At 42.5% G+C, this 13257-nt stretch overlaps 1 protein-coding gene across 2 annotated transcripts in view; it reads right to left on the reverse strand.

Moving 5' to 3' along the window:
* The window catches only part of fbxw4 (F-box and WD repeat domain containing 4), a 42563-nt gene that overhangs the window by 11900 nt on the left and 17406 nt on the right, over positions 1 to 13257 (reverse strand). For both annotated transcript variants that reach the window (XM_080868367.1, XM_080868366.1), the window contains exon 6: positions 8220 to 8285. In XM_080868367.1, coding sequence (XP_080724493.1) covers positions 8220 to 8285 — 66 coding nt within the window. The remainder of the gene's footprint in view (positions 1 to 8219; positions 8286 to 13257) is intronic.

Consider the following 13257-nt stretch of genomic DNA (forward strand, 5'->3'; position numbering starts at 1 on the left):
AAGAAGAGGAGGAGAACGCATGTTTTGAGGCCGTGAGAGAGAAAGAAGATTATGAGTGTATATGTGAGGGTAAAAATTTGAAACACAGGGGCATAAGAGGGAATTCAAACTATTCTACCATAGTGAAGATAGGAAGAGGAATAGAATATATGAAAAGTGTTGTGCAGATGAAGAGGATGTTGAGTTTGAAGCTGGGAATCAACGGACTAATACTGAATGTTGTCAATTTAATGTTAGAAGTGAAAGAGTTATTCTGGAGTAAGTTGGATGAAGTGGTAGAAAGCATGCCCAGATAAGAGGTGACGAGAATGGACTTCAGTGGAGGTGACGGGAAGAGAAGGGAGGAATAAAGCAGTAGAGGAACATGCCGTGGACTATCTTTAGACGCTGCAACCCAACATGTGGTGTCAGGGGAGAATGTTGCTAGGCAGTGTTAGATGGTTGGATGGAGGGTGACTAAAAGTCAAGAAAAAGAAGCAAGACCCAAAGATTACTTTGTGGAAGTTTAAGAAGAAAGAATGTTGGTACTTTCAGCTGCTCCCATATTTCCTGAGCAATCACTCAGGATCATGTCTGAATCATGTTTTGATTTAGCACAGCTTTAATAATAATAATAATAATAATAATAATGGATACTTTATTGATCCCCATGGGGAAATTACTTGTTTTTCTCTGCATTTGACCCATTCACTCTGTGAAGCAGTGGGCAGCCCACTAAGCAGGCGCCCGGGGAGCAGTGTGTAGGGACGGTACCTTGCTCAGGGGTACCTCAGGGTAGCCGTTAAGTGGATTCGAACCGCCGACCTTCCGATCATGGGGCGACCACTTTACCTACTGAGCTATCCCTGCCCCAAATGCCGAAAGCCCTTCCTGATTTAACCCTCCCCATTTATCCAGGCATGGGACCAGCACTGGGACTAACTGGTAAATGGACTGGTTCTTATATAGCACTTTTCTACACTACTGGAGTAAGCGCTTTATACGACTTACCTCTTTCACCCATTCATACAAGCACCTCTTTTCCTATGCCTATGTGCTTTTCTATCTAACATTCACACTGCAGTTAATGTATTGTAGATCAACCATGGATTCAGTATCTTGCCCAACAGCCAAGCTTCCAACCTACAGATAAGTAGATGACCAGCTTGTGACCACCTGAGGCTGGGTTAGTGGCTCTTACTCTTGAACTAATGGTCTTTTGTATTGGTGCAACGGATCACGGTTGATCCGTAATCCGAACCGATCCCACTCCACGGTTCGGCACGCACAAAGATTCAAAAAAGAAGGAAAAAAAGTATGCATGGTGAGTCTGTCAAGTGATAGTTATGGCCAGCGCTAGCGGTCCAAGTGCAGGAGCAGAGGAGTTTGCTGCCCAGTCCGACCGGGCTAAAGCTATTACAGAAGCTGTTGGGGTGTTTAGCTGCAGACGGGAGGCCGTATTCTGTTGTGCAAAACAAGGGGTTTAAACTACGATGAACGTGCTTCAGCCACGCTACGATATCTCGTTGCGCGTCCACTTTAGTGGCAAGATCGTTCCAAGCATGTCTGAGCAGCAAAGGATTTAAGTTGTGGCTGAACTGTCCCAGGCATCTTCTGTTGCCCCAGCTACAAATGGGTGGAGCTCCAGGGCAACGGAAAGCTTCGTGACCGTGACAGCTCATTATGTCGCAGCGGAGTGCGATATAATGAGCCTTGAGGCGACTGTTGTTGTGATTTGGTGCTGTGTAAATAAAACTGAATTGAATTGAGTGGTAGATACAAAGACTGTACTGCCCTATATTGAACCATAATTTTTTTTAATAATTGAGTCTTGAGTTGAATGTTTTTAACAGGCAAAAAATACTTCAATAAGTGAAGTAGTAAATGTTACATTTTTTTGTCTTTTTTCCTTTTTTGCTGATCGGAAGATTGATCCGATCCAAACCGTGAGAGTTTTGATCCGTTGCACCACGAGTCTTTTGCATGTAGAGTAAATGTGCTAACATCACAGCATGGAGCCAAATGACTGGGATTTTACTGTCAAGGTATCAAACAGAGTTTCACAGCAACCTCGTGTTCTCTGAGGTAACTTTAATGTTCTCTGTTTTGTGGTTAACAGAATCTGCGTTTGAAGACAGAAAGTTAAAAGCTCTGATAAAATATCAGAAGGTGAGTGTAACGCATTCTGCCACAAATCTTTGTAAGGGCAGACTACACGAGCAGGTGCTTAAGTTTCCATACCTGTGGGACTAAAAACACCTGGATTCAGAGATTAAGAGGTGTGGACTGATACCTTGTCCCTCCAGTGTCTCTCTGAGCGTGGGGGCAGCGAGACAGCTAAATTATCAGAATGAGCGACTGAAAAATAAAGTTTGTGTTTCCGAGCAGATGTAGTGTGTCCCTGCAGTCTACCTCGGTGCACCACGCTCTTATGATCACAGCTCCATTCCACTTGCTCCTCAGCTCTTGATTACTGAAGAATAACTTGCACTCAGCAGGACGGATTATTAGAGAATAACTGTCTCATTGTTGCCATTTAATACCCTCCATGACCGTGACTGTGTGCGACTCTCGCATGTTTGATACCTGTCTCGTAGCAACCATTTAAAGGAGACTGCCGGCCATAGCAACCGAGCAGCCCTACGCCTCAGCTAATGTCCCCCTCCCTAAACCTGGAGCTCTATCCATAGCCTTGGGATGGTAATCCCCTAGCCTTACCTCAGGGAACCTTTTTATTGGGCCAGGGCTTTCCCTACAGGGTGCCTTATTGGGTGAGAGCTTTCTCATTGCTCGGGTCTCATGACTAAGAGTTTGTGTCTCTGTGAGGTGGTTGTGAGGTAGTGACCCCTCATTTTCCCCTTACCACCAAAACCAAGGAGCTTAGCATATGCCACAAAAGGAAACTCATTTAAGCCAAAGGGATACAAGCCTGTCTATTCATAACTAAATAATGATGTCTCCATCACAGCACTACCACTAACTAAAAAGAGATCAACAATTCATAACCCCAGCTATTGAAATCCTGTTGACACGATGTTATTCCTAAAAACGAGCTAATAAAACACAAAGCATCCAAATGTGAGAGGAAAAGAAAAACAACTTTCATCAAAGAGCTGATATTTGTGCAGCGATCTTAAAGGCAGTAACAGCACCATGAAATGAACTGAAGCACAGCAAGAAACAGCAGGAAATCTCAAACTGGCAGGCCACTGGCTTTTACTGGTGTGTGTTCACAGAACAGAGGCAGAACCATGCAATCTGTCAAAATCTGCTCTCATGTGACCAGCAGAATCTTCTGTTATTACTTACCAAGATCTCAATAACCTAAACTGTTATACAGATGCCACCAAAGAAACCGAGACATATCCACACACATCCCTGAAAAAGAAAAGACAGATGTGCGCTAAACTTATCGCACCAACCACGGCTTCTGCTCAGCCGTCTCCGATTTGTGTAACGTTTATAATGATTGCTGTGAAATGTAACTTCATATATCAAATACTTTTCAAGATCATTAAAAGAGGTCGGTCAACCCACTTATAGGCTGGAGGATTTAACATGAACAGAATATTAAAGACAAAAGCTTGAACTTTGTCACCATTAAATGATTCAGAATCGGTCATTTGCCACAGATACGTCCACAATAGTGTCGGTAAGTTAAAACATGAAACAAAACCCTGCAAAGTCCCAAACAAGCAAACTGCAAAATCACTAAATAGTGGTGATTTCTGAAATTCACAATGCTGTAAAATAAAGCACGTAGAAAACTTTCTAACATGAAATTAGCCACAAAAATCAGGAAAGAGCCATTTTCATTCAGCGTTCATGTTGAACTGAAAGTCTGTCCTGAGTGGAAGGAAATTCTGGAGTTTCCAGATCATACGCTAATGATAACCGAGGAAATCATTTTGTTAAATAAGTGAATATTTTTTATTTTCTAGACCTACTATTTTGAGACCTATTGACCCGGAAGACTTAAAATATACTGAGAGGCAAAACGTGCATATAGTTAACAGAACTTTCTACTGATATTTTTGTTTTTGTGATACTTTTGTTTGCTCGATCCAGCATTAAAGTTGAATGAAAATCACATTTTGTTCATTTTGTTACTAACAAATTCTAGTTGTAAAGTATTCGGGCTAGTTTTGAATTATTGTGAAATCCGGTTGTTCAGTCTGATGTCACTAGTCGTGTCTGGGCCTAAACTCCGCTGCAGGTCCATATATCAAACGATCACTGTGGCATTACTGAGAGTTGAAAAACTGTCTAAAGTCTTTCATCTTTAATAAAATGATCAGCGTTCTGCTCTACCAGGTGTAACAACTGAGTTTAACATCCAGGCATCCATGAAAACGGAATTTATGACATTTAACGGAGTTAGAAGTTAGCAGGGAGTTAGCTCGCTAGCTTCTATCTAAATACAATATAGCATGTCCTGACTGCGGGGTTTTGGAAACAAATTCAAACGTACAGCTCTGTTATCACTTCCAACATAAATGAAGACCAAAAACTAAACAGCAGTGACGTTTGTAGGGTTACTGAAGTTGGGCTAGCTGGTATATAATGATGTGCTAGCGACCGCTAGCGACACAGCTATGTTAGCATAATATAAACGAGCTAACTTTTTTTCCACTCGATAAAAGTTACCGTGAGTGTTCTCGGTGGTCAGGAACAAATGTAATCGCATGGCAGGATGCTGTAAAAGGACCAAACTTCAGCCAGGAGAACAACTGAGATAATCCATCCACAATACGAGGTTAGTCATTCATATACTGCTGCATGGGCTGGGCTGTAGTTACATCCTAAGGTTTTAAAAACTGAGCTTAAATAAATGATTAGTGGTAATAAAAGCCGAGGGAGGTCAACAGTGATCACTGACTGTTTTAGGAGCTTTTTGAGATAGAAGAAAATATAAAACATTAAACATGTTAACAACACAAAAGCCATATTAAACACAGACTACTTTAGACCCGGAAGTAGGATTCGTCACGTCATCACTGAACAACCGGATATATTTATATACAGTTCAGAAACTGGCACTACTTGTCTTTTTTATATTGGTGTGCTCCCTAATATGCGAGTTTATGAGACAGCTTGAATACATTTGTTATTTCTTCATGTTTTACGCAGCGTGCACTCACTCTGCGCGTCCAGATTACAGACTCTGGTTTATTTTGATGGTTTGACAGACCAGTGAAAATATCAGGTTTTTTGACGTATCCATGTTCAAACATTGACCGAAAAGTGATTTTCTATATGAAAATTTCACAGCACTAAATATGTTCAAACTTTGCAGTTTTATCAGACTTGGTTGATCAGGACATGAAACTGGCTGATGCTAAAGATTCACACGTAAATGCAACTTTGTTGGAAAAATAATCCATTTCTTCAGATGAAGCGATCCGAGCTGCACTTGGGAAGTTATTTTATGAGATGGGCAGCCTGGTGCCCTGGCTGGGTGTGGGGTGGGTATGTGGGGGGGGGGGGGGGGGGGGGGGGGGGGGGCTACAGGCTTAGTATTTGTTATGAAGAGACTTCTGGCTGCGTGACACACAGCGTCTGTCTTGATTTAAGCCTGTCTGGCCTTATTGTAGGAGTCAGGTTGGCTTTAGTGGGCCACACACAAGCAAGCAGTGAAAGGACTTACTAATGAATTGACAATGTTGAAAAAAACACTAAGAAAGGCTGATTATCCTTCAGTATGTGGCAGCTGTAGAATAGTAGTGTGTGTATATTTGTGTGTTTTGGTGACAGGAGGGGTTGAAGGCTCCAAAACTGGATCCTGGGGATGTGCTGGGAAACAGGCCTCCTGTCAAAAGCAATCACACAGGTAGAGAAAAGGAGCCACGCTGAGGTTTTTAGCCACTAAAACAAACAGAGGGGAGCCGTGCATCCACCCAATTTACCCACACCTCTGCGCTCGCTGCTCCACAACTGCACGTCTCCTGGCAGAGTCAGCGGAGGTGGGTGTTGGGACCACATCAATGTCACATACACATGTGCGTCTGCCATTTGTATAACAGAGCTTCTGCTCCGATTCAGTCATTTCACCGCGCTCCTTTCAGATTCAGGAATGTGAGGAATCCCAGCCCGACCGTTTGATTGTTAAAAGGAGCGCCTCCTTTGGGAAGGAGCCGAGGGTAACGTTGGGTGTTGGGAGCGATGGTCGGGGTGGTTTTTCTTTGATGTGTTTTTCCCCTTCTCTGTGTTTAACCATGAGTGAAGACAGTGTGAAATGTTGGGTTGCCCCTTGTGTGGGATGCACCTCTATATGGGTGATCATAAGACTTCTTTGTCCCTCTGAGATGAGAAAAAAGACAAAATCGACTTGAAGAGGGTGAGAAAGAAAAACGGTTAAACCCAAAGCAAAGCCAAAGGAAGCTTCCTTGTGGAAGCTTGTGGTTTGTTCTTCTCTAAACTGGCTGCAGCAGCTGATGTTCGGTTTGGTGTGATGGCTTTTGTTCTGATATGTACAGAGTTTGATGCTGGAGAGTGTTTGATGCACTGAAAGTATTCACAAAATTCCAGGTAAAGTGTATTTGCACATTATTTCCTCAGAAATGAGGAATTAAAAAATGCCTGCATACCCGTGTTTAGCTGTAAAATAAAGAAATTTACATGAGATAAATAAATAACACAGAAACCGTCTTGATGCCTGCAAAATCATCCAGGTGAGCAAATCCCAAAAAGTTGTTTCTGTTTATCTGGATGTAGTTTACAGTCAGTCCAGATGAACAGAGACTGAGATCGCTCGGCTAACCTTTATCCAAAATTTGAATAAAAGGACTTAACATCCAGTCGTTTATGGCTAAAGTGATAAAGAGTGTTAAAACAGTTTATTTATATGTGATTTTACTAACAGTTAATCATGCTTTATATTGCATTTCTATTTTTTGTGCCGTGTTGGAACCTCCAAGGATTTTACGGTTTCCTGTTGGAGTATAACTTCAAACGATTTGGCTCCTTTCTATTGGCTTACACCGACATGGATTAGTTATTATTATAGAACTATAGAAAAACTGAAAATATATAATAAAAAATATAGATAATAAATGATGTGGTTTTGCCTCTTACATCTCATGTATGCGCGGATTAAACGTGTAACCTGGTATTTAAAAGTAAAAAGGTGTCAGAAAAATAAATACTCGAGTACCTGAAAAATCCTACTTAAGTACAGTAACAAAGTATTTCCCTGTAGTGTGATCCTGATGCTGGCAAGGTCACCGAGCGTGTAGAGCACTGCCACTTCTGACACTCGTGTCTTCTTCGCACGGTCGAGTTCACTGATAATATTTGTTCAGAAAATGTTGCTGTCAGTGTTTCTCAGCTGCTCTCCCTCTCAAAGGCTGCAGAAGGTTGTCAGGTGTGAGGAGTGAACGTCCATCCACGTGGACTAAGCTCTGAAGGCTGGATGCTCTGTTCTTCACTACTTAGACTTCCATCCTCTGCGCTTGGTCCGGCCTGATGTCAGCTCCTTCTGTCATATTTGAAATTTTTTCTAAGGTCCAAACATTTTGGGAAACAGGGCTGCTGCCATAACATTTCAATATCATTCAAATATATAAATGCTGTTCAAGGGCCATCTCTCTTTAAATAATCAAATTCATTTCATGTCAGGGTAGTGTTTCCTGTTCAGCCGGGAGAAAAACCCAACAGCACAACAACAGCCTCCGGTCGTCGTGCGCCGTCAGTCTGTTCTCACTGGCTCAATGACAGGAGCTTCAGGTCCTCACTTTGGACTGACAAAGACTTGCTCCATGGAGTTTTCAAGCTGATGCAGATTTGTTAGTAAGATGGAAAATCAACAAAAGTCGAAATAGGCAGAGATCCGGTGAATTAAGACTGTTGAGGAGTTTTGATTCCAGCTCATCACACATGCTGAATCTTTGCTTCGAGTCTCACAATAACATAAAACATGCTCATTGTTCTCGTTTCAGGACTGTGTAACCTTTCACAGGAACACATGACGATTTAGAAGACTGAACTTGTGCGTGTTGTATATTGTGTTGTACAGAAACACCGTACACAGCTCATCGCGTTGCACTTCTGTCATGTGGATTACAGCCAAAGCTGCCGCTGCTCATTATCAAAAAGTTTCTAGCTGAGCTAATAATTATTGAAACATTTACATGACAAAAAACAAAGCAGGGTGTATGGAAGCATGTGTTGTGTGACTAACAATACTTTAACGATATGTTGCTCAACACAACGTTGTTATAGCGAGGAGCTTCCTGACTCACCGTTCAACATCCCAGATGCAGAGAGGGGAGAAGTTCTCGCAGCATGCAGTGCCTGTGACGAAGGAGCTGCACACAGAGAGGCAGAACATGTCCTTAAACAAGGTGAACAAACATGTACTGACACAAGAAAACAAGGTAGGAATCTACCCAAAATGATTGATTTAATTTTTACTTTTCATTTTTATCAGCTGGCTTATTGTCCTATATGGAAAAATATATTAAAAACAATTGCAGTGGATGAAAATGACCCTTATGTCCACATATGTAAAAGGAAGCGGTCATTCCAACGTTTCCTGTTTAACCAGCGTACTTTCCAAAATGCACAGAAGACATTTTATAAATGATGCTGAGATCTGGAAATCTTATTATTTCAAATCATTATTCTTTTTTAGATTTGCTTCCCTGTGGCTTCATCTGAACATCCAGATGAACAGACACAGTTTGAAACAGTGGATCCAGCACGAATCAGAAAGGGACAAGTATGAGGAGCCGGCAGGATTTAGCTGCTGGGCTCAAGATGCTCTAAAAGTGCATAAAGAGATTATCCCAGAACGCCTGCATCACATATTGCAAAGTAGCAAAAGATACACAAAAACTCCCTTTTAAAAACATTTGAAGTGTTTACTTTGAGTGAAATTAAAAGTGATTTAATACAGTTTGACAGTTTGTGCTAGCTCTGCTGTCTCAGAGTCAGAAGACTGTCTATAGTCTCCTTTCTCTGTGGGAGCACATGTGAGTGCACAGCATAGAAAGTGTTTCTGAAAAAGACAGTTTTGCACTGCTAAAGGAACAAAACTGTGAGCGCAGGTTCGAGACTGCTGTCTGTACAGAGCACCAGCGGCAGCACCTTAGAGGATTCATCGAGGCCCACTTTGCACTTGATTTCTTGACCTCATTTAGCAATTGTTATAAAAATGTTCTCTCATCACATAAAAGGTTCATTTTGAATAAGAATGTTTGTCTCTGGGGCCAGCGTAGCACAGCTGCATGCATACAGTACGTGTAGACAGCACATGCAGGGTTTGTCTGACCAGAATGGAGAGAAATGGGGAGTCTGGTAGGAAAATGTTCATTATCACAAATAACCAGATTCTCTTCTGGTCTTACATTCAGCACATGTTGTTTCCCAGCAGAATAAAAGACAAGAAAAGACCGCTCGAGCCTTTGACTCAAGAGGCAGGTTGGAATTAGCAGCCTCGGTATGCACAGTGAATGTCACGCATGTGGGGAGGTTAGGGAGAGGAAAAGGTGAGGGGAGGAGCACTGTGGGAGAAGGCTGACTAGGAGGGCTGAACTGGATGTGGAGACTCAGAGCTTAGTGCCCTCCTACAGGGTTGACAGACAGGGGGAGGACCCGCCTTTTACATGCAGAGGTAGCTACTGACAGATGCTTATGTCAAAATAATGAGGACTCAAGTCTGTACTGCAGTAGGTGGAGATGTTATTTGGAAAACATCACACTGCATCATTTCCACAGACTTGTCAGTTACACTTGTCATGCTTTCAACCTCCCATTCAGGCACAGCTTACAGGTACGAGATTAGACAGATTCTGGCTCCACGGAGTCATGCTAACGCTGGCTAAGTCTGTGCATTTGTGAATTTGCAGCCTACGTAGAAATAAAAAGTCTCCTTCCAGCATCAGAGTTCAGATTTCTGTTCCAAGCTGACAGAAGTTGAATCTGCTCTCTTTTTGTGTATTACTGATGAAACTCACTGCATGGCATTGTTTGTTATAATTCAGAGTAAATTCCCAAGATTATTAATGTCCTAGTTTTTAATCTGTGGTAAGATAGGAAGCTCACTGCTAACTTTGAACTTCAGTGTCATCAAATTACATAAAAGCAGAACCAACTAAAACTTCAAAGCAAGATTTTGAGCAAGTGATGACGTAGCACGGTACATGGGGAGAACTTTATCTCAAACTAGCTTTTAATAGAAGATATTTCTAGATTGAATGTATTAGATCAGGGGTGTCCAACTCCAGGCCTCGAGGGCCGCTGTCCTGCAGGTTTTAGATCTCACCCTGGGTCAGCACACCTGAATCGCACGATTAGTTCATCAGCTGTGTTGGATCAAGGACACATCTAAAGCCTGCAGGACAGGCGCCCTCGAGGCCTGGAGTTGCCCACACCTGTATTAAAGAATTGAGGGGAAACAAGAGAAAACTGAGGCGGGAACAGAAAGACACAAAGCGGGACTGGAACCCAACCAGCACCATAACCATCATCTTGTTCTTTATTACATTTTTTTTTATATGGCATATTGTTCATGCCGTATTTCTATAAAGAGTCAAGTCCATAATCTTGACAAACATTTGTAGAACAAAACCTACAAGGTTCTGTGAGATGTCGAGGATGCAGCTGTACTCCAGCCTACATGTTCCTCCTCAGGACCAGACTCTCTTATGTTGAAAGGGCCACATGCTCTGTCTGACCTTCTTCCCCTCTCCTCTGCTTGACACAGCTCAAGTTGAATCAGCATATACTTTTAGCTCCACAGACAAACAAGCTGCTTGTGAACAGTAATGGCACTGTGGTGGAATCACATGCACTGGCTTGACTGAGCATTTATCATCCTGGAGGCTGTGCTGCCAAACCTAACAGGACTTGGCCTTACAAAGCGTACCAAGCAGAGCTGCGACTGAGCCATGCTGTTGGCGTGTATGTACTTTGAACTGGAGCAACGAAGAACGTGCATGTTTGCAGGAAAACACACGCTCAGTAATGCGGGCAGCTGTCAGCCCCGTCACATAGCACAGACCTTTGGCAGGTTCCCAGTAATTAGTGTTGGGTAAACTCATTTATGACCCAGATGGGTCTGGGACCAGTAGGCACAGTGGGTGACCTCTGACCTTCCTGACACAGGATACAATAGGGTTATAGTCACACTTGCTATCTGGACCCTATTACTCTCCATTACTCACATTACTCACCCCTGACTTGGCTGTATCACAGCAAGAGGAGAGGAGGGGGACACCACCTACACAAAGAATGACTCCTTCTTATTTCTTCTGCTTCCTAAGCCAACTGAATCACCAACCAGATCTGATCTGGAGTCAGAACAATGGACTGATATTATAGCTGTTAAGGTCAAAGCCTCTATCGTGCCTAATTTTACCTAAACACATGCAAACAAACACGCAGCCACATCTCTGACCAGACTCCTTCTCTTCTGCTCAGTCAGTGGCTCCCAATCACATCACCTCTCATTAGCAACACCCTGGCCAACCTCAACAGCTGGCTGTATCATCTGAAGGCCCATGTGTGTTCAGTGGGAACCAGTCATATCAGCAGGTCAAAAAGAAACAACAATTTTTCATCTCTCCAAACACACATTCATACACACTGATACAAAAACACAGGCAGCACCAGACACAGACACTTAAAATGGTCTCATCAGTGACAGGATCATGATTGATCCCTGATGGAATCGTGACCGACGGTCGACCGTAAGGATATCCCCCACCTGCGACGTGGATGATGCAACCACGAGTGGTAACACCGCTAAGCGGCATTTAGGAAAACCAGTGGTAATGTAAAATGTAACCACCAGGGGGAGCAGTACTTGTATTTCATTGCACTGCTAACGTTCTTATATAAAACGCAAAATCGAAATGTAAACACACTCGGATTGTGCAACAATATATGTGTGTGTGTGTATTTCTGCCACGAATATGTGGCGCTCTGTTGATCTCTGATGATTAATCAGGTCAGTGAAACGCTGCTGTACAAGTCTCATTTGGCACTGTGCTTAAAACTACTGATGCTTCTCACCATTTCCACTGTCCAAATAAATTAGCAGCCATAGCGGTGATGATGACAGTCTTGCTCAGGTTTTCTGCTGCTAATCTTAGTATGTCACCTTTGCTGTTTAATTTATGCATGTATGTTACTAAAACTGGTGTTAATACACCTGCAAACTTTGCTACATCGTGTTGAATTTATACTTAAAAATGTGCAGAAGTAATTTGTACTTGATGACATAATCTGAGGCAGCACGGTGACGCGGTGGTTAGCACTGTTGCCTCACAGCAAGAAGGTTGCTTTCTATGTGCAGCGCACGAGCTGCATTCATGTGAACTCCGACGTCACAACATCGGCCTTTTTTTATCTTGGGGTAACTGTGAGAGCATGTCCTCTGCTGCTTTCAACAGGAACAACACAAGCTGAATATCATGTAGGAAAACCTTAAATTCATGGAGTTCACATAGTAGTTTTCTACTGTCCCAATTTTGTGAAAGCACCAAGAGGTAGCTTCATTTTTTATCACATTTTCAAAGACCGAGCCCATAAAACGCAGCCCAAACAGCTGATCAGAGTCACATCTATCCAGTTCACACGGTTGGAACGAACTTTATTGGAAAAATGATGAGTGATGATAGGGTGTGTTTAAACCATCTTCTTGAGATGTTGTCTTCGGAGCTTGTGTCTGACATCCCCTACTATGTGGACTGGCTGGCAGAACATTTGACATGGGTGTTTTTCACATACGCATCTGCTGCTCAACCCACAAATGCATTTTCCTTACAAATGTGGGCAAATGAGGGAAAAAGTCTCTATCCAGTTCATTACATGCAATCACAATCATGGAGGAGACTGCTGCCATGATAGATGTCCACAGAATTCATAGTGTTTTAAGTTTAGTGTCAAGTTTCTGCAGTCTGTGATTATTTATAATGTATTTCTGCCCACAGTGCCAAAACTACTCCAAAACAGTGTGTTGACTGTGGTTGATTAGCAAGCCCTGATTGACCTGAATTCTAGAGCGGGTGTAGTTAAGAGGAAGGCCAGTATGTAAATATCGTTGAAGACAAAATGATTAGCCATCCCATTATTGTTATGATGTTTATTTTCTACACATACCGTATTTCCCGGACTACAAAGCGCACCTGAATATTAGCCGCACAAGCTAAAATCAGGGGAAAATCCTGTTTTGTACATACATTAGCCGCACCTGACTAAAAGCCGCAGGTGTTTCAATGTTGACTTATCATATGTAAGAGAATATGCACAAAGGGAATTGTCAGGAAAGAGATG

The sequence above is a fragment of the Rhamphochromis sp. 'chilingali' genome, assembly GCF_963969265.1.
Source record: "Rhamphochromis sp. 'chilingali' genome assembly, chromosome: 20".
Taxonomy (NCBI): domain Eukaryota; kingdom Metazoa; phylum Chordata; class Actinopteri; order Cichliformes; family Cichlidae; genus Rhamphochromis; species Rhamphochromis sp. 'chilingali'.